The following is a 13,328-nucleotide window of genomic DNA, read 5'->3' on the forward strand; positions in this document are numbered from 1 at the left end:
AAGGTGAAGCGGATGTGGCTTGTGGAGTGGGCAGGTGCCCAGACCTGTCAAGAAAAGCCTCGCTTCGTTGTTTGCTTACACTGCCAACCAGCCCAGGGCAGGTGCCAGGAGAGGCAGGACAGGATGGCAGGCTGTGAGCCCTTGGCTCCCGGCCTTCCCTGGAGGGTGTAGGAGGAAACAGCACCCTCGGGCCAGCAGTCCCCCCCCCCCACTTCCATCCCCATGGGGCCGGCTGGGAGACCTGGAGACTCACGTATTGGAAGGGCAGGAGGATGGCCAGGATGAGGCCACTGAAGAAGAGAGTCATGAGCAGCACGAAGAGCACACCCTGGCAGGACGTGAAGTCAAACTGCAGGGATGGGATGGGCGTCAGCTGCCGGGCCTCTCAGGCCTGCACAGAATGGCTTGGCGTTCCTGGGGGCCCCGGCTGGGCAGTGTGCTGGCCAGAAGGCCGAGGCCTCTGCAGCAGGCCACCTTCCTGTGCTCACCCCAGAACCTGGCGTTCCTCCCCCTCCCATCCCAGGTGGCCTCCCCAGACACTACTCACGCCTTTTATCTCCCCCAGCTAGGGAATCCAAGCTTGGAGCGCCACCCACCCCATCCACTGCCAACCTTCCTCGGCCCGAAGGCCCCAGGGCTGACCTTGGTCTGGAAGCTAAAGACGGTGACCGAGAGGCAGACGAGGGCCGTGATACCCAGGCACAGCAGCACAGATGTGGTGTCGTAGTAGCTGCAGGACGGGCAGGCCAGGGGGTCGGCTTCGGGCCAGGGCTTCTGGTCTCCCCTCGCCCTCCTCCCAGGCCCTCCCCCTTCTGCCAGGACCTGATCCCACGACTTCTGGCCCCCAGCCTCTCCCCTTTCCCAGGATCCCCCCTCTCTCTGCCTCCTCATCCTTACTACTGGGACCCACCCTCCCCATCACGCTCAGACTCAAAATCCTGTTAGAAGGATCTTGAAGAGGTGGAAATGGGGGTGGGGAGGGGTTTGTGCCGGTGCCTGGAGGTGGCTTATAGGGAATTGTGTGATGGTGAACCTGGGGTCTTTTCGGCTGCAGCTTGAGAGGTGTCACCTGGCTCTCCTCCGTCTCCCACCCCCACCCACCAGCCTGGCCAGGTCCTGAAGGCAGAGTGCAGGAGGAGCGCGCCCTAAGCCAACGTCTCCTGCCTGCCTGAACACCCACCCCCCGTCCAAACGCTCCCCGGAAGGACTGTGCTTGGGGCAGCTCCCCTCGGGGTGTGGCCAGCCCCCTTCCGCCTGGCCCCTTTACCTGGACAACATCCCAGTGAGGTAGGCCATGGACAGGGTCTGAAAGGAGAAGCAGGATGAGGGAATGCTGGGGGCCCAGACACCTTCAAGGGCCAGCCTGGGTCTCCACCCCTTGTGCGTACCCCTCAACTCTGAGTCTGCTTTGCTCACACACACATTTACCTCCAGGATTTCTCCCGGTGAAGGAGGTCCCAGCTGTCCCTTTCTTTATTCTGCAGCCCTGCTCTTCCCCCTTTCTAAGATTCACACCCTCCCCCCCGCCGGCTCTTGTTATCCATAGCTCTAGGAGTCCCCATACAAACCTCTTAAAAACAAAATCACAATGGAAAGAGAGAGTGGATGGAGTGGGGAGAGAAAGGCCATTTGGAAAGAGAGGGTGGGGTGTCTTTGCAGAAGAAGTGGGGCGAAAATACCCCTGCCTCCCCCAGTGACCTCACATCGGCTATCTCCAACTCCTAGCCCTCGAAGCTCACCCTTCAACCCTCCTCCCTCCATCCCCACTCAGCATCTGTCCCCAGACACTCCCACATCACTTACAAAGATGGTCAGGAGGATCAGGTTCCAGGGGAAGTGCCTCCTGTAAGGCAAGCCACCGAGTTCAGAGGAGAGTTGGGGGGTGCCTGCAGCACAGGCTGGGTCATGCTGTACAAGTGCTCTCCGACAAACTCATCCCCACTCCCCGGAGCTTCTTCCTTCAGCCACATCCCCATGTACCCCCATCTGTGCCTTCACCCTCCCCCCACCTCTGAGGTGCCAAGTAAAGGAAGGAGGGGCAGGCCTGCTTGATGGGAACCCAGAGAAGGATGGGGCCCTCTTAGGGGTGCACTGGTGGCGAGCAGGACTGGGGCCAGAACTTCCAAGGTCCTGCTCATGTTCCCACAAGCCATGTTGCTCCTCAAGCCATCATCATACCTGGGTCCAGAACAGCAGGCCAGGGTCAGGTAGGTCGCAAAGAAGACAGCGCTGTGAGAGACAGATGGATGGGTGAGCTGGTCCTCCCTGAAGGCCCTCCACCCAGTCCCCTGCTCATTCCACTCTCTGCCACCCCTGCCTACAGGGCACCAAGCAGGGTGCCACGGGGCAGGGGCAGGGGTTGGTTAAGCGCACGATCATCTTAGAACCTTGCAATGGGCAGGGTGATGGTATAATTCCAAAAGAAAGGAAGGGGAATAAGACGAGCCTGCTTCTAGAAATACTGAATCTTGGGTGCCATGTGATAGCTAACCACCCAATGCAAAGTGGTTCCCCCCAGACAACATCTTACTACTTATATATATTTTGGAAAGCTCATATACAGTGTTCTCTATATGCCAGGCAGAGAGCTACATGCTTTATGAGTATTAGCTAATATAATCCTCATATCTTCTCTATGAAGCACGTTCTTTTTTTTTTTTTTTTTTGTTAACATCATTATTTTTATAAAATATCAGAAACTCCCAAAATACACAGGATGAACTATGGTACATTTACACAGAGGAGGACTATACAGCTGAACAAAATAATACGGAAAATATCTACCAACTAATATGGAGTGATTTCCAGGATATATTGTTAGGTGAAAAAAGCAAAGTAGAAAAGAATATCTATAGTGGAAGCATGTTCTTCACTTTATAACTGAGGCACAGTGAGGCCAGGTGAGTTGTCCGAGGTCACACAGCTACCACATGGCAGAGGCAGGGTTAGAACACAGGCATTCTCCTCCAGAGTCCTAGCTTATAACCACCACCCAACACTGCCTCCTTTAGGCCTTTCCCTGGCCCTGTCACTACCTACAATGATCTTGTCTGTCCTGCCAGCACCTGGCACAGCAAGAAGTACCTGTGGCATGAATTTCTGGATCAGGTGGCCATATCCATTGGGAAACTGGCAGGAAGCTCAGGTGGAACCCAGAGACTGGGGTTGAGGATTAAGGATTTTCTGGAGAGCAGTGGAGGTGGAGGCCAGTCCAGGAGGTGGGACATGAGGGCTGAAGACCCAAGGGTGGGGCATGCTCATGTCTACCTAGACTGGTGCCAACACCAATGCATGGTCTCCAGCTCTCAGTGTGCCCTCAACACATGGCACCTGTCTTCCTTCCCCATCTCCCTCCTCGGTTCTCTCACCCATCCCCTACAGCAACAATGCCAACCATCCTCCTTCATCTGCAAACCTCCCAGGCTGCCTCACTCTCCTGCCTGGTCTGGCCTGATGTGCCCCAGAAAGATTCGAGATGAGGTGGGGCTCCACTGGCTCCCTGCCTGCCGCCTGCAAACATCACGTCCTGCATCTATGTGTCCTTCCTCCTGTCCCTCCTCCCATCCCAGGTGAATCCCCCCAAGCCTCTGGGTCCCACACCCTCCACTGCCCTGCCATCGACTGCTACATCTTCTCCCTCACAAACCTCCTCAGCTGTTCTCCATCTTTAACCAACATCTTTCCCGGCTCCAGCTACTGTCACTTTATCCACCCTCACAGCCAAGCTTCTTGAAAAAGTTGTCTCCACTCACGGCACCTTCTCCATCTCACAATTACTCCTCAATTTAACAAACCAGCCCCTGTCCCACTTAATGAGAGCTGGCTTTGCCACATCGCTATGACCTTGTTGAGTCCAACTGACACTTGTCCATCCTTATCTGACCTGGACATGCTGACATCTGATCTCTCTCGTTGTTTCCCTGGTTCCACAATGACACAGCCTTGGGTCCCCTCCTACCTCCCTGGTCACTCCTTCTCCATCTCCTTCAGCACAGGGTCTCTCCCATCAGACTGTCTCCCTTCATGATCCTCTTGGGTGGGCTCACTCATTCCTGGGACTCCCTTTATTAGGCAGATGCTCATGACTCACACACCATATTTCTGATCTAGAGTTTCCTTCTCAACCTCAGACCTGAATAACCAACTGCCTATTGGGCAAACACGGCTGTTCAGAAACATGCCAAATGCAGCAGGTTAGAGCCGAACTTGCCCTCTTCCTTGCTCCTTCTCCTGCATCCCCTATTGCAGAGGATGTCATGCAGCCTCCGAGTCACCCAACCAGCGACCTCGGTCAGCCTTGACTCTCACCCTGCCATGCCCAACTAATCACTTGGACCTCTTGATCCTCTACCCAGGCAGTTCTCAAATCTGTCCCCTTCTCTCCATCCCCACGACCACCCTTTTAGGTCGGGTCATCTCTGTCTATCTGGTCCTTCTGCCTCCAGCCCTGCCTTCCACTCTCCAAGCCATAGGCAGATCCCATCATGTGACGCTCCTGTTTAAAATTCCAAAGACCTGGTGATGCCCTGCGTGATCCGCCCCCGCCTACCTCTCCAGCCCATCCCGCACCCCACTCCACCCCTCCATCTACCCTCTCATTGCCCTCTGCACCCTCACAGTGTGCCCACCGCTCTCTGCCCCTGCTGGAAAGGACCGACTGGCGAGGATGCCTGGGGCTGAGGTTGGAGGGGCTTCCTCTGTGCACCACGGTCATAACTCAACCAAAGCCTGCGGCCCACACCCCACGGGTCTGCTCATCTGATCCCCACCCAGATGTAGCATCTGGAACAACCTATCATCCAACCCAGGGCCTGGCACGGGTCAGGCGATCTTTAAATGTTTCTGGATGAAATGTGGAAGCACAGGGAATGTAGGGGCTGAGACAAGCCTATTGGATTTGGTGAACAGGAGGCCTCCATCTTCACCCTCTCCTATTCTTCAGTGGTTCTCAACTGATGCATCACCACTGTCGCAGTGACGGAGGGGTTCTCAGTGCCAGGGCCAGGGCTGCAGGCCATCCTGCTCCGTGAGGAACAGCGGAGTCGTCCTGCCCCAGTTGTTAAGAAATACCCCAGCATCTGCTCTCTTTTGGTCTCCCTTGAGTCACCAGTCACTTCGACAACAAGAAGAATAATAATAATACCCTTGTCTATGTGTATCCTGGGTGTGGGGCCTGTCTCCCTGGCCAGACTGGAAGCCTCCTGAGGGCAGGGCCCAGCCTCCTTTTCTCTCTGGTCCAGAGCTCCTCAACCCTCAAGACGAGTGGTCGGGAGGAAGGGCAGAGGGACGGATGACCTGGAGCGTATGGGGCAGTTTGGGAGGCTGACCCTCGCATTTCACATCCCAGCTCTGCCACCGCTATCGTGTGACCCTGAACAGCTACTTAATTGCAGAGCTCCAGCTTCCTGCTTTGTAATAGGGGAATACTGGTACCAACTCACTGGGCTGTAGCGAGGACCGAATGAGAGCATGCAGTCCAGCCTTGAGCACAGGGCCTGGCACTGGGTAGGGACCTGAAGATGGGAGTTGTTATTATTATAACTAGAACCTGGCTAACTGACAGCTTCCTGGAGAGGCTCGGACCCACCTCCCCCAAGTCTGGTCTCACACTTTTCCTCCTCTGTCCGGTCCCCCCACCTCCACCCCACAGCCCTTACTCTTCCCCCGCACGGTAGGGAGACCTGCAGTTCCTGCTGCCAAGGCTCAGAGGGAGCAATCAGACAATAAGGCGAGAGCCCACTGAGGGAGATGATTGGGGCCTGGAGAAAGCGTGGGCTGGGGGGAGGGGGGTGGTGCTGGAAGGCTGCCATCCCAGGGAGCGAAGAATAAGTCACAGAAGAAGTGAAAGACAGACTTGCTTGTCAGAGCCTGGGCCCCAGGGCCTGAGCTAGAGCCATGGTCTGTTTACAGAATGTCAAGACCGAAGCACGAGGCTTAGGTGGAGGCCAGGGTCCAAACCCAGTGTCCTCCCCCAACTTATGATGCTCCAGGACCAGTCCCAGGCTGTGGGGAGGCAGCAGAGCATGGAGGGGAAGTGCACGAGCTTCTCAATCAGAAAGACAGGGTTCAATCCTGGCTCTGCTGCTTAGGAAGCAACATCTTCTCTCTGAGCCTCAATTTTCTCACGTATAAAATGGGGATAAAAACAGTATCTGCCTCGTAGGGTTGTTGTTAAGGATCAAATGAAGAATATCTGCAAATCACGTGGCACAGTGCTTCATACATAGAAAAAGACCTGTTTTATTCTTACTGCTATTAAGGGCTTGGTATTTGGAGGACGTGAGACCCACTAGGTGTCAGACCTGCTAGGTCTCAGACCCAGAGGCAGACTCAGGACTGGATAGTGACGTGGGGAGGGGGCAGGGTGGGGCAGAGCAACAGGCTGGCTTTCTAGAGAACAGGGCAGCATCTTGGTGGTGAATTCCCAAGCACCTTTAGGGCTTTGCGACACTCCATGGAAAGCACACTTCCGACTTCTCTCCACACCCATCCACCCCTGAGTCTGGGACAGCATCTGTTTTCTGCCTGGAGATGTTGAGGAGGAAGGACCTCTCACCACTCAGAGGTCAAATTCTCACACCACCCTCAGTGGGGTGGACTCTGCCCTCAATTCTAGAGCCTGCTTATTCTTGGACTGTCCCCCTGCCACCATCTGCTTAGGACACAGAGTTCCAAAGACCCTCCCGCAGGAGGCCTGATGAGGGGCCTGGGGACCGCATTCCCGAGGTGGCAGGGCGCAGAGGCTGCCAGGCGGTGCTGACGTGCCGGGAGCCATGCCAACCCGCCACGGGGGCTGGCCGGGGTGGCAGTCCCTGGGGCCTCATTAGCTTTCCCCCACAGTGCCCCCCGTCCCCCAAGACGCCCGCCTCCCTGCCTGGTCTGCAGACAGGCCCTCTGTCCTGCACCCTAAGAAAGGCTCTGGGTGTGAATGTCTCCTCCCCTGGGACCCCCAACTTGGCTGAGCTTCTCCTCCACCGCTCCGCTCCCCTGGGGAGCCCCAGGGGCCAGGATGCCTCCTTCCTGTCAGCCTTTGGCTGGCTTCTGTTAACTGGAGACCCACTCTGGGACTGTTCTGGGCTCGGGTGGTCCAGGAGGCTCTGGGCTGAGCCTACGTTCCCACCAGATCCCCATCCAGGAACAGGCCTGGGACAGCTGTAGTGCGCAAGCTGCTTGGGTGGGCATTCAGAGCCTCCACCCCAGAAGGTCTCGCGGCTCCCTGGGATGTCCCGATTCCCCTCATGGAGGCTTGCTGTGCTCCGCCAGCCCGGTCCCTAATTTACCCAATGTGCCACGTGTGCTCCCACTCCCATGCTTTTGCTTAAGTCACCCCGGTCCCCAGGCCTCTTGGCTCACCCTTTGAGGCGCACCCGCCGACATGGACTGAGGGCTCCCCCTCCTCTGAACGCTGCTCTTTCACAGGCTGCCTTGTATGCCCACTCCCTTCCCCTGCAGAGGCCTCCTCCCCAACAGCTCCAGTTCTGGCCTGGGCTCACAGTGGGTGCTGAAGGAGACTTTGCTGACAGTAGTTCTGCTTTGAACAGGGTGGTCCGGCCTGGAAGTATCCAGAATGACTCCTTAATTGCCCACATAGGAGGGTCAGAATAACCTCTCAAGTTACCTGCTACGTTCCTTAAAGAGTATAGAACAAGCAAGAGCCAACTGCTCGAGGGGAAGCAGAGGTCAAGCAGAGGGATTAAGAGTACAAGCCTCAACCTGAATCTTGGGTTTGAATCCCAGCTCTACCACTGCCTACCTGTGTGACCTTGGGCAAATTACTCAACCTCTCTGAGGCTTAGTTTTCTGAGGAGTGAATGCAACACTGGATTAGTTTTCTGAGGAGTGAATGGAACACTGCACATCAAGCACATAGAACAATGCCCAGCTCTTATTAGGCACTTTATAAGTGGTAGCTCTTATGATAAATAATTCACAAGCATTAATAACAACTATGTTAATATTGAGTAGCAACATTATCATTAGTGTGGGCCAAGGTGTCCCAGCCCCCCTTCTCCTCCAGGCCAAGGTCTGGGTCTCCCTAGCCAGTTCCACCCTTCCGTCCTTGTGCAGGCACCAGAACCAACGCCCGTCTCCTCCCCTCCCCCTCAGCTCTAAACACCCCAGAAGGCCCCTTCTGGCCATGCTCTTGTGAGGCAGTTCCTATGGGATGGGGAGAGGTCATGGGCTGGGATTCTGTCAGCGGAGATTTCCCACCTTGGCTGCGGAGGGTGTTCTGGGAAGGGGCCTGGGTATACTTACTAGGATGCCCAGTACCAGCCTGGGTTGGCCTGGACATAGTCCTTAACGGGGTCACTGCAGAGAAGGGAGGGAGAGAGAATCAGAATTTACCCTCTGTCTCCACTTCTGGTTCAACATCTGTACCTGCCCCCCCGCCCCGCCCCGCCTGCCAGTTCACAGGACTTGAGAGGAAGAAAGGAGAGACCACACCCCTGGTGGGGGAGGGAGCTCCAGCCACAGTCTCCCAGTCTCCGGCTGAGACCTGGATGCGCCCAGGTGTAGGGCTGCTGCATCTGAGAGGAACGACTGCTTCACAGACACCTGCAGGCCCAGAAAGCACGGGGCCACCCCCTGCTGGACAGAGAACCCCTCCCTGTGCGCGGTCCAAGGTTCTTCCCAGTATGAGGTGGGCCGCTGCCCTGCACCAACATCTTCAGGCAGACGGTTCTAAGAACAGTCTGACTCTGGACCCTCCTCCCCAGGCCAAGACCTGGCGCCACCACCCGTGGAACGTCCTGGTCCACACAGCCAACTCACCAGAAGGTAAAGAGAGCCACGACACCCAAGGTCACCAGCAGCTGGATCAGCAGAATGGTATAGACCTGGGGGTGAGAGGGGGGTTCCGCTCAGCTTGGGGGGCCCTGTTGGAGGCCAGGGAGGCTCAAGCCCCCAGCAAGGCTCAGGGAGACCCCAACTTCCTGGCAACTCGATCTACCCTCCAGAGCCGCATCCTGGGCCTTCCACCCTCCTTCTTAGGGGGCATCGGAATGAATCCAGGACAAGGCGAAAGGACAGCAAAGACGCTCCAGAGCCCACACCCATGGGATCTGGAGAGAAGAGACCACGTGTTCAGCCGCAGCAGGGGGCAGTGGGCACCCCAACTTCCCAGTAGGTGCCGTCAGCTGGGATCACAAGGATGGGGAGAGGGATGGCCTCTGGGCAGGAGACTGGGCCAGCAGCTTCTCGAGAGGCTCCCCCCACCCAGCTTCCCAGTCTGGGAGAGTTGGGGGAGGCAGTTACCTTTCTGATGAAGACTCTGCGAACGTTCTGGTCGTCCCAACTGAAGGTGGTGAAGAGCTCATGGTCTCCAGTGGGGAAACCACTCTCATAGCTAGAGCTGCTGCCTGGGTGGGCAGGGAGGGCCATGAGCGCTCCCACACACATAAACACCACCCCCAACGGCTCAGAGCTACCTTTCGTCAGACTGGTTTTCTGGACCAGGCAAAGCCCTTCTCTCCAGCCCCATTCTCAAACCTCCTCCTGCCCAACCCCATCCCATCCCACAGAGATCCCAGATCTCTCCCAGGTTGCCCCTCACCTTTCCTGTTCCGAGTCTGAGAAGGAACTGTCATCTCCCCTTCCCAACCCAAGCGCGGGCTCCCTGGGGCCCAAGCTCTGCCATACAAATGTGGCCCTTCCCCCTTGTGCCCCCCATCCCCCTTCCTGGACATTCTGGCTCCCTTGTGGCTGAGAATCAGAGAAGGACAGCCACTCCCCCGGGGCTACCTCACACATCCCAGAGTCAAGGGTCCTACCCCGGCTTGTTCTGAGGCCCCTGGGGTGGGAACTGGGGACTCGTTGGTGGGGTGGACCTGCTGGTGTTCCAGCTGGGAACCAGAGATGTGGGGAGGCTGGAGGGGAAATAGAGCCAGGACAAGGGCAAGAAGTGGCGTGTGGGTGTGGGTGAAGTTTGGGGGCCTGGTCCCAGAACTCAGGCTTTCGGAAGGGCATGGGCTCTGTAAGCAAACACGTGGATCCCTCCCCAAGACTGACTAGCTGTGTGACCTTGAGCAAGTCACCAGCCTTCTTTGTCTCTTCTGTGATATGGGTTGGTGATACCCACCTCATGGGGATGAAACGAGATAAAAGTGAAAGCTCTGTGCCTGATGCTGACGACACCACCCTCTCTCTTTCATCCCTCGTCTGGGTCATTCCTAAGGCCTCAGATGTGTCCACTCTGCTCTCCACCATCCCTGCCAGTTCTCCATGACCTTCCCCTCCACAGCAATAGCCTGTCTTGGTCTTTCAAATCTGACCTCGGCACTGTCCTGCTTCAAACTCTTTGATGGCTCCTCACTGCCTTTTACTCAAGTTCAAGTTCCTTAACAAAGCCTACTTAGCCTCCCACGAGCCCTCCAGCCCCACTGCACACTACTCCCTTCTACTTTCCTCCAGCCTGACTATATTTTTTTCAGTAATGTGCTCTCTTGCTTCTGGGCCCCTGCACATTCTTTCTTTCAGCCTTGGACACTCATTTTCCCACCTCTTCACCAAGCTAATACATGCCATCCTTCAGGACTACCCTCATGGATACCCCTTCCTCCAGGAAGTCTTCCCTGACTGTCAGGCGGGTTAGCTGAACTGCCAAGGCCTCCATCACTGCCTTTCACCATGTGGTAATCATCCATTTACTTGTCTACACTGTCAGCTCTGTGAGGGAAGGGCTTGCAAATCAATGCATCCCCAGAAATTAGCTCAGTGCCAGACATGGTGCCTGGTGCACGCTTAGTAAATGTTTGTTACATGCTGACTGAAATGAGCTGCTTTCCTCTGCCCTGACAGTTCATTGGAAAACATTCCTTAAGGCAGCCAGTCCTGGCAACCAGGATATGGGAAATGAGGAAGGGGGAGGGAGGTGGACCCACTGCCAACCTGGGGCTTGGAGACCCTAAACCTCTTATCCTTCACTCCTTCACATTCTGTCCACGTCCCCCACCAAAGCCCAAATGGCCAGGCCACAGAGGGGGAGAAAAGGAGAGAAAAAGCAGTCCTGTGGGTGTCAGGGGCAGGAGGAAGGGCTCCCATGAACACCAGACCTTCAAAGGCCCTCCAGTAGGTCACGGTGGGGTGGGTCTGCTTGGGTTTGGGCCGAGGGGCTTTGTGGTGGGAGGTGTGGACCATGGTGGCCGCTCCTTGTGAGTAGAGACTGTCTGAGGCATTGTCCCCAGGATGCCTTCTAGAATTCTGCTGGGGGTGGGGGTGGGGTGACAAGGTGGGGGAGGGGGTCGAGGGGCTGCTGAGGGAGGCCGAAGGGGCTGAGGAAGACTTCCCTGTAGCTTGCGGGAGCTGTACGTTCCCAGCCCTGAGGCAAAGCTCCCACAGGCTGCCACACCCAACAGAGGGGCCCCCACCGGCCGCGATTCTTAGTCTGCAAGGAGCTGGTGTAAGCCACGGCGGGTCGGCCTAGGAACTGTGCCTGGCCGTGAGGGACGCTAAGGCTGGCATCCACACACCTTCCCCACATCGTGCTCTCCCGCCCCCAGTTAAGGCCTGGGGGAGGGTAGAGAGACAAGGAGAGTGATGGGTGAAGTGGATCCTCAGGCCCCCGCCCTAAACAACCCTGGGGCCTCCAGGGGGACAGGTTTCAGATCAGGCAGCATGTCAGCAAACTGTACCCACGATCCCAGGGAGCCAGCCCCAGCTGAGGCCACAGTTAGCTGTAGCCTTGTACTACTCCTTCCTGTGTCCACTCTGACCTCTCTCACTCCCTCTCTGCATCCCTTTCTTCTAGACCAGCCCCTGGTTTTTCTCCCCCATCTGCCCCCTCTTTTTGCCCTAGCTTGGTGACTTGAAAAAGCCCCTCTTCTCCATCCAAGAGAACTATGACTGCAGAAACTGTATCACTCCTTCTTCATGGAGCTCTCCTTGCCCTACCCTCAGAACAGTCCTCCAAATCCCAAGCCTTTGACATCAGAGCCTCATACAACAACCACACAGTGTGTCTATTTCTGGGCAACTTCTTCCTACGCAGGTTTTCCATCTGGGCCCACCACTCCCCCTGATGCTCCAGCCTCCAGGAGCTGAGAGACTTACTAGGGTCCACATAGGCCCAGCTGGGGTGGAGAGGCACAGCCGAGGGGGCTGGCGGGAAGACTCCTGCCTTCAGCCCCTCCCCAGAGGTGGCCTCCTCGTAGGAGGGTGGGGCCGAAGGCACTGCTGGGGCCTCCTTCTTCTCACCATTCGCCTGCTGCTGCCCCTCTGTCCCGGGGGCCTTGTTAGCCACAGAGAGCTGTGGAGTAGAGGCAGAGAGAGACAGTCACCGGGGAGAGGGCACCTTCTAAGTCCTCTTCCCCAGCCCCTCAATTTCTGGAACTTCCATGGGTACTTTCTCACCTGCACTAGGAACGGCGGTGGTGCAGACAAGAAACTCCCTATTTTATGTGGGGTATATATACAATGGAATATTATTCAGCCTTAAAAAAGAAGGAATGCCTGTCATTTGCAACAACATGGATGAACCTGGAGGACATCACGCTAAGTGAAATAAGCCAGACACAGAAAGACAAAAACTGCAGGATCTCACTTGTATGTGGAATCTAAAATTGTCGAACTCGTAGAAGCACAGAGTAGAATGGTGGTTGCCAGGGTCTGGGGGGTGGGGGGAATGGGGAGATACTGGTCAAAGGGCACAAGGTTTCAGTTATGCACGATGAAAAAGTTCTGGAGATCTAATTACAGCCTGGTGACTATAGTTAACAATACTGTATTGTGTACTTGAAATTTGCTGAGAGGGTAGATCATAAGTGTTCTTGCCACACACACACACACACACATAAGGTAACTGTGTGAAGTGATGGCTGTGTTAACTAGCTTGATTGTGGTCATCATTCCGCAAGTTATATGTATATCAAAATATCACACACCTTAGATATATACAATTTCTATTTGTCAATTATACCCCAATAAATCTGGAAAAAAAAGAATCTCCCTATTTCACAGATGGGAGAACTGAGCTCCAGGGGGGTCAGGGCTGGCCAGGGGCACACACTGGAGCTTGGATAAGAACTGAGGAAGGAGAAAATTCTTAGGAGAGCCCACCATTGGTGGTCACTGTCCCCAGGGCAGGGACTGGCGCCATATGGTTCCACCTTTTCCCTGGGGTCCAGGGAAGGGCCTGGCACAGCGTAGTAGGCCCTTAAAAGTATTACTGAATGGAAGGTCCTCTCATTGAATCTCCCTGCTACCTTGCTCGTTGTATTTTGATCCCTGTTTTTAAATGAAGGAACTGAGGATCAGAGAGGAAGAATGACTCAGAGCCACACATGGCCCACCGGGCTGCAGAGCCCAGGCACCGTCCACTGGGACTGGCCTCC

The 13,328-nt window shown here is 55.9% G+C and overlaps 1 protein-coding gene across 1 annotated transcript in view; it reads right to left on the minus strand.

Annotated features, from left to right (window-relative positions):
* Nucleotides 1–13,328, minus strand: part of FAIM2 (Fas apoptotic inhibitory molecule 2) — a 33,699-nt gene that overhangs the window by 17,923 nt on the left and 2,448 nt on the right. The window contains exons 2-10 of the mRNA XM_068561100.1: nt 12,049–12,244; nt 9,256–9,359; nt 8,773–8,837; nt 8,257–8,310; nt 2,179–2,229; nt 1,804–1,843; nt 1,268–1,305; nt 643–730; nt 254–349 (exon numbers count right to left, since the gene is read on the minus strand). Of these exons, the coding sequence (XP_068417201.1) occupies nt 254–349; nt 643–730; nt 1,268–1,305; nt 1,804–1,843; nt 2,179–2,229; nt 8,257–8,310; nt 8,773–8,837; nt 9,256–9,359; nt 12,049–12,244 (732 nt within the window). The remainder of the gene's footprint in view (nt 1–253; nt 350–642; nt 731–1,267; nt 1,306–1,803; nt 1,844–2,178; nt 2,230–8,256; nt 8,311–8,772; nt 8,838–9,255; nt 9,360–12,048; nt 12,245–13,328) is intronic.

Source organism: Eschrichtius robustus, chromosome 13 (assembly GCF_028021215.1).
Source record: "Eschrichtius robustus isolate mEscRob2 chromosome 13, mEscRob2.pri, whole genome shotgun sequence".
NCBI classification, from domain to species: Eukaryota; Metazoa; Chordata; class Mammalia; order Artiodactyla; family Eschrichtiidae; genus Eschrichtius; species Eschrichtius robustus.